The sequence below is a fragment of the Portunus trituberculatus genome, chromosome 37 (genome assembly GCF_017591435.1).
Source record: "Portunus trituberculatus isolate SZX2019 chromosome 37, ASM1759143v1, whole genome shotgun sequence".
NCBI classification, from domain to species: domain Eukaryota; kingdom Metazoa; phylum Arthropoda; class Malacostraca; order Decapoda; family Portunidae; genus Portunus; species Portunus trituberculatus.
The window spans coordinates 14425439-14432938 of NC_059291.1; the positions used below are offsets into that span (position 1 = coordinate 14425439).

A 7500-nucleotide genomic window follows, 5' to 3' on the forward strand; every position below is an offset into this window, starting at 1 on the left:
TGTGTGGTAGGATCGGTGAGTGAGTGGCAGAGACGTTAGTTATGCAATAGAGACAATGATAGAAGCTAAATGTGTGAAAGAATGTGTGGTAGAGAGAGAGACGGTAACTGTGACCGAGACGTGAAATATGTGGTGAAGATTTTAAGTGTGTGATAGTAATTAGAAGTGTGTTGTAGAGATTAGAAGTGTGTGATAGAGATTAGAGGTGTGTGGTAGAGATTAGAAGTGTGTGGTAGAGATTTGAGGTGTGTGGTAGAGATTTGAAGTGTGTGATAGAAAATGGAAGTGTTTGGTAGAGATTGGAGGTGTGTGGTAGAGATTGAAAGTGTGTGGTGGAGACTGGAAATATGTGACAGAGACGGTACTTAAATGTGCGTGGTCATGAAACCCAGCACATCATCCATCACGTTCTCTGTCACTTTCTTTTGTCTCGTGGGCTCAAGCGTGGCATTTTTTCTCCCTCCCTTAGCACATTTCCTTTGTGTATTTGTTTGTTTACACTGCAGGATCTTTGCCAATTTATCACTACTCTATGTACGTATTTTTCTCCTTCTAATTGATTTTTCTCGTCTATTTGTATTCCCTCTTTCGTTGTTGAGTCTCTTCGTTTCTTGATTGTTAGGATTTTTGTCTGTCTTTTGATAATTTTTCCTAATTTCTGTTTATTTCTATTTTTGATAACATAGTCTTTAAAGTTTTGTAGGCATCTTGCATTTTTATATTCTTTCTTCCTGACGTTTTTTTCTTAAGTTTTCTTCCATTCCTATTCTTCCTTTCAGTTTCTTCTTTACCTATCTCATTTCAAACGTCTTCTCTTCCTTGATGAGTCTATCTTCACCTAGCTTCGCCTCCTGTTTTCTTTTTTTATATGCTTCCTTTCTTTCATTCCTTCCTTGTGAAATTTGTGACTACTGTATATTTCTTTTTAACTCGCCTGTTGCTATTTTTCCCCCATTCGCTTCATCTATCCACTCTTCATTGCTGTACTTACTAATTAAATCCTCCACGAGCCTCCTTCCTTTCTCTCTCGCGTGCTGTAGGAACATAACACACACAACATACCTAAGTCAAGTCATACGGGAGACAGTAAAGGTGGCGGCGGCGGGATTAGCGACGTTAATAGTAATAGCACAGTGAGAACCGCGGCGTGTATACGGCAAGGAATATGACGAGATAATACCATGTCTCCTGTACCTCTGATGGTGAATTTATGCAGCTTCCCACCCTCCTATTCACCCCATTACCCATTACCCCATACACATGCCCAGAAACCCTCCACCTACCACCAAACGTCCTTCACCCCCCCTTCCTCACCATCCACTCCTTTTCCCAGCGACCTTCTCCACTTTGTTCCCTCCCCACCCTCAATGCGTCCCTCCCCGTGGCCAGGCCGGGGTGAAAGGATGACCTTACTCTTTCTCTCCCTCCCTCCCTTAGTCCTCCTCCTCCTCCTCCTTCTCGTTGTCTCCCTCCCTCGGCCTCGTCTGCGCTGGCCTGAAAAATGACGAGTCGAGATTCACCCGCGGCTCATGTCACTTGATCGTTAGTAGGTCACGGGAAAAAAGGTGTATTTATGATCGGGGAAAGGTGTGTGTGTGTGTGTGTGTGTGTGTGTGTGTGTGTGTGTGTGTGTGTGTGTGTGTGTGTGTGTGTGTGTGTGTGTGTGCAGGGGGCAGGGATGGATTAGTGTGTAGGTGGTTATATATATGGGTGGATAGGATGGATGGTTGTTGTTGTTGTTGTTGTTGTTGAGAGAGAGAGAGAGAGAGAGAGAGAGAGAGAGAGAGAGAGAGAGAGAGAGAGAGAGAGAGAGAGAGAGAGAGAGAGAGAGAGAGAGAGAGAGTGTACCAAGACCAAGACCAAGACAGCCATCCAACCTTTTTATTAGTCGTTCATAAACTAAATCTTCCCAGGACCTCCCATCCCATCAGCCCTTCTTCCCTTCACTTATCCTATTCCACCATCCCTTCCCTCTGTCCTTGAGTTCACCCACCTTTTCCAACCCCTAACATCCCCCTTTCCTTTGCCATCTAACCTCTCCTTAGCTAGCGGCAGTCATTACCATACCCGGTTCGTCCTTGTAAGGTCAGCTGAACCAGACACTCGACCTACAGTACTTGGTTCTTGTGCTTCACCGCTCCACTGGCTCAACTTCCAACCCTTTCACCTTTCAAGCTCCGTCCGTTTTCTTCCCTCCTGGCCAGTGAACACCTTAGCATCAGCCTCAATGTCTCTTTGGCTCCTGCTCTTCACCTTTGTCAGTCTTACGTCTCTTAGCCAGGACTGTAGCAACGTCAGGAAGGGTTCTTTATTGGCTTAACCTTGACACACCTTCTGGCTTCCCCCAACACAGGTAAACACGTCCCGTCCTGCAGCCTGGGGAAAGGAAATGGTCGGGATGTATGTATGTGTGTTGGTTGGTTGGGTGTTGAGGGAAGGATGGAGAAGGATGAGGGAGGTTGGTGTGTGTGTGGTGTGTGTGTGTGTGTGTGTGTGTGTGTGTGTGTGTGTGTGTGTGTGTGTGTGTGTGTGTGTGTGTGTGTGTGTGTGTGTGTGTGTATGTGAAGAAGAGAAGCAGGCGTCCTTGTATTGATCGAGGTTGTTGTTTGCATGTTTGTTGTTTTTGCGGTGATGGTGATCGTTGTGGTGGTGGCAAGTAATAACGGTAGCAGAAGTAGCAGCAGTAATTTTAGTAGGTGTGGTAGTAGTAGTAGTAGTAGTAGTAGTAGTAGTAGTAGTAGTAGTAGTAGTAGTAGTAGTAGTAGTAGTAGTAGTAGTAGTAGTAGTAGTAGTAGTAGTAGTAGTAGTAGTAGTAGCAATATGTAGTAGAAATAGTTATAGTTGTAATAGTATGTATATATGTAGTAGTAGTAGTAGTAGTAGAAGTACTAGTAGCGCTATTATTATTATTATTATTATTATTATTATTATTATTATTAGTAGTAGTAGTAGTAGTAGTAGTAGTAGTATGTAGTAGTAGTATTAGTAGAAGTAGTAGTAGTAGTACTTGTAGTAGAAGTAGTAATAGTAGTAGTAGTAGAAGTAGTAGTGTGCTAGCAGTGTGTGTGTGTGTGTGTGTGTGTGTGTGTGTGTGTGTCTGGATGCGTGTGAGTTCTCCATGCCGCGGGCCGCCTAGTGTTCCCAGGGTGTAATCGAGCGCACCTTGCAACACCCCTCACTCATTAGGCTTCCCGCTGTATAATGTAAAGAACTCGCGTGCCAGTGGCGGCGAGGCCGCCACGCCGCCCTGCCGCCTTCCGGGTAAGCTGAGGAGGAAGAGGAGGAGGAAGAGAGGAAGGCACAGTTATGTAAAAATATTGGAGATTGAAGTAAGAAAATATAAAGTCATCATGTAAGAATATATAATACAAGAGGAGGAGGAGGGGGAGGGGGAGGGGAAGGAAGAGGAGGAAGAGAAGACAGACAGGTACATTTATGGAAATATATTGAAGATTATTAGAGAAGAAAATATAAGATAGCATTTAGAAAGAAAAAAATATATATAAAAGGAGGAGAAGAAGTAGAAGTAGGAGGAGGAGAGAAGGGCGCAGTTTCATGAATTATACCGAAGATAAGAAAAAAATTAAATCTAGATATAAAAGAACAAAAAGAAAACGAAAGAAGAAGGAGAAAAAGGAGGAGGAGGAAGAGGAGGAGGAGGAGGAGGAGGAGGAGGAGGAGGAGGAGGAGGAGGAGGAGGAGGAGGAGGAGGAAGAGGAATAGGAGGAAGAGGAGGAGGAGGAGGAAGAGGAGGAAGAGGAAAAGTGAAGGAAGGAAGAGGAGGTGGTATAAGATGGAAACGTATTGTGGATTTAAACATATACAAGGAAAAATGTCAAATAACACAACAGCAATTTAGCAAACAATTACACGAAACAAACACGGAAGGAGGAGGAGGAAGAGGAGGAGGAGGAGGAGGAGGAGGAGGAGGAAGAGGAGAAGCATAATTACAGGGAACACATCAAGGCTAAGATAATAAAAATAAAACGGAGGAGAAAAAAGCAAATCGATATATAAAGCAGAAAAACAAACCACAAGTACACACAAGAGCTGAACAAAAACAAAACGAATATACACAATAAAAAAAGTGTAGGAGCTAATGTTTACCTTTGTGTCGCAGATCCCGAGGTAATGGAGGCAGACGAGACGCAGGGCACCACCACACACACCACGGAGACTCACCAGCACCAGGAAGGGAACTCGACGAGAAGAAAGCGCTCCGTATTCCATCTGTACAACATGGTCACCTGCGCCACCAGTTGCAACCCGCTGGTCTACAAGGGATACGGATGCTACTGTGGCTTCCTCGGCGCCGGGATGGTGGTGGACGGCATTGATAAGTAAGTGGGTGGATGAGTGACACGAAGGTTAAATGAGTGTGTGTGTGTGTGTGTGTGTGTGTGTGTGTGTGTGTGTGTGTGTGTGTGTGTGTGTGTGTGTGTGTGTGTGTGTGTGTGTGAAGGATGTACACAAAGGATTATATGTAAGGAAGGGATTGGTTAGTGAGTCTGTGGAGGGTGTGCAAAGAATAATACGTAAGGAAGGGATTGGTTATAGTGAATGTGTTGAAGGTGTACATGGATCGATACATACATACATACATACATACATACATACATACAGAGATAGATAAATAGATAGCTTATTTATCGCAGCAAACAATACACTAATAGTCAGCACATGTATCACACACTGAAGCTTACGAATTTTTGTGTCGGAATGCATCATATACATCTGCAGTCCTTATCCTCTGTGACAGAGCGATAAGGATGGCAATGACAAGTTAGAGCGTGGATGGTGTACAAAAGCTAGAAAGGGCGGCAGTGATAAGTGAGTGTATATAGATAGATGACACGAAGGATGATCATTGAGTGTGTGGAGAGTATATAAAAGGCAAAAAGGGTAGTATTGATAGTGTGAATGTAGATGGTTACACCAAGGATAATAAGGATGACATTAATAAGTGTGTGAAAAGTTACACTAAAGACTACAAGCAGTATTTTTAAGTTTATTTTTTTTCTAATGTGTTTGATGATAGTAGTGTTGTACTTGTTATACAGGAAATGTTGACTATTTATAAAAAAAAAAGCTAGTAAGGGTTAAATAATGTATTTTCATCATAAGGTCCCTGGGAAGATTAAGGTTTCAAGAATGGTCGAGGTTAAATAAACAACATGATCAGCAGGATTCAGTTAAAGAGAGAAAACAAATACCAGTGAAAGTACTAAATATAGTATTAGTTTCATGACAAGGTTGATGTGAACATTGAGCTTTTTAAGAATACTTGAGGCTGAACAAATAATTTTTACATCATCAGCAAGAATAGCTTAAAGAAACGAAAATCACACACACACACACACACACACACACACACACACACACACACACACACACACACACACACACACACACACACACACACACACACACACACACACACACACACACACACACACACACACACACACACACACACACACACACACACACACACACACACACACGGCCCGGTAGCTCAGTGGTTAGAGCGCTGGCTTCACAAGCCAGATGACCGGGGTTCGATTCCCGGGTGGAGATATTTGGGTGTGTCTCCTTTCACGTGTAGCCCCTGTTCACCTAGCAGTGAGTAGGTACGGGATGTAAATCGAGGAGTTGTGACCTTGTTGTCCCGGTGTGTGGTGTGTGCCTGGTCTCAGGCCTGTCCGAAGATCGGAAACAATGAGCTCTGAGCTCGTTCCGTATAGGGTAACGTCTGGCTGTCTCGTCAGAGACTGCAGCAGATCAAACAGTGAATTACACACACACACACACACACACACACACACAGAACAGCCAATTAAAGACAGTGAACTCTTTAGAAATTGTCAAAGCTAACTAGTCAAAGAATTTACACATGAAGGACATAAATAGGTTGGAGAGAGAGAGAAAAAAAAAATCAATCGTATATTTAGTCTTATCTCTGATCCGTAAAGCAGTCAAGGGCAAATCGAGTAAAGAAAAAGTTATACAGTCATCAGCAGTCAGAAAGTTAAACTGTCCAGTAAAATTTCACACCAGAAGTAGAATGAGGCAAGAGGTGAGAGTTGCGAGGCGAGAGGTGTCAGGCGGAGGTTTATTAGAGGCGAGGTTCTCCATCTGGCAAGGTCGCGGCGGCGGAGCGTGGAGTGTCACTGTGTACTAGAAGGCAGATTGAGGATGGAGAAAGTGTGAAGAGGTGGACGGAATAAAGATTGTCACCAGCTCCACACATGTGTACCTAAGGAATGAGGTTTTATGTGCAGTTTATTTATTTATTTTTTTTTTTTTTGTGTGTGTGATGTTTTTTTTTTTGTGTGTTCGTGTTTCAAGTGAATTTGTGTATTTCTTTTCTTAGTTTTGTGTTATGCATTTTGTCTCGTCTTTTTCTTATGTTATTTTCCACATTTTTTTCTCTCTTACTCCTCTTTTTCTATGATCTTTTCTGTGTCATCTTACTTGTCATACTTTTTTTTCTTATATCTTGTGAGTATTTTTCGTGTGGGTTTTTCTTAGTCTCGTTTTTGTTTATTGTAGTATTTTTTTTAAGCCATTTAGTTCCTACACTTTTTTTTTGTTTTTTCTTATGTCGCTTTTACATCTTCGCTTTTTTCTTCCTGTTTTCTATGTCATTTTTTTTCCACGTGTCTTCTTGTCGTTTCTTTGTTTTTCTTTTTTTGGAATATAACTTATTTTTCTGGCATTCTTCTGTCAATTTTCTGAACCTATTTTCTTTTACGTTTTATTATTATTATTATTATTATTATTATTATTATTATTATTATTATTATTATTATTATTATTGGTTTTTTACTGTGCTCTTTTTTGCGCAGTTTCTTTTCTGTGCTATTTTTCTTTCTCTTTTTTCCTGCGTTATCTTTTTTCCAGTATATTTTTCCGTAACAATAGGCACTGTTTCCTTGTATTGTTTTTATCTGTGCTATTATCATAATGGCCTTATTCCTGTGTTGGTTTCTTCCTATGGTATTTTCCCTCCATTCCTCCTCGTGAAGTTGGTAGCAACAGTTACATGAAAATACTTCTATGAGATATTCAGCTGCCAGATGGTCGTGCCGCCGCTAAACTGGCTTGAAAGATTGCCAATTAGAGCTGGTATTTCCATCTTAATAACATAAATCAAGTGTACTCGCACGTAGAAATCAGGAATACTTCTTAAGCGTTTAGTTTTTCTTTTACTGTGATATGTAATATCTTTGCAAGCACATACGGGAAAGAAAAATGGGACCAGAATATAGTTTTTTTTTCGACAATATCTAGCCAGTATTGTGTTCAAAGGCGGCTGGAGGATACGCACGAAAATTTCTCCGAGGGGTGGCGAAGGAAAGACGTACCAAATAGTAGTGAAAGGTCTGGTTCATCACATGTGTTTCTTGCATTATGTTTCGTCCATTTGTCTCTGTGTTGTGTATATTCTACCTTCCTCAATAACGTAAGAGTTGAACAGTATCATTTCTGCGTTCCTTT

General features: G+C 41.7%; 1 protein-coding gene across 5 annotated transcripts in view; it reads left to right on the top strand.

The window, feature by feature from the left end:
- LOC123513857 (basic phospholipase A2 pseudexin A chain-like) overlaps window positions 1-7500 on the top strand; it is a 100350-nt gene that overhangs the window by 81745 nt on the left and 11105 nt on the right. For all 5 annotated transcript variants that reach the window (XM_045271281.1, XM_045271282.1, XM_045271280.1 and 2 more), the window contains exon 2: window positions 4121-4340. In XM_045271281.1, coding sequence (XP_045127216.1) covers window positions 4121-4340 — 220 coding nt within the window. The remainder of the gene's footprint in view (window positions 1-4120; window positions 4341-7500) is intronic.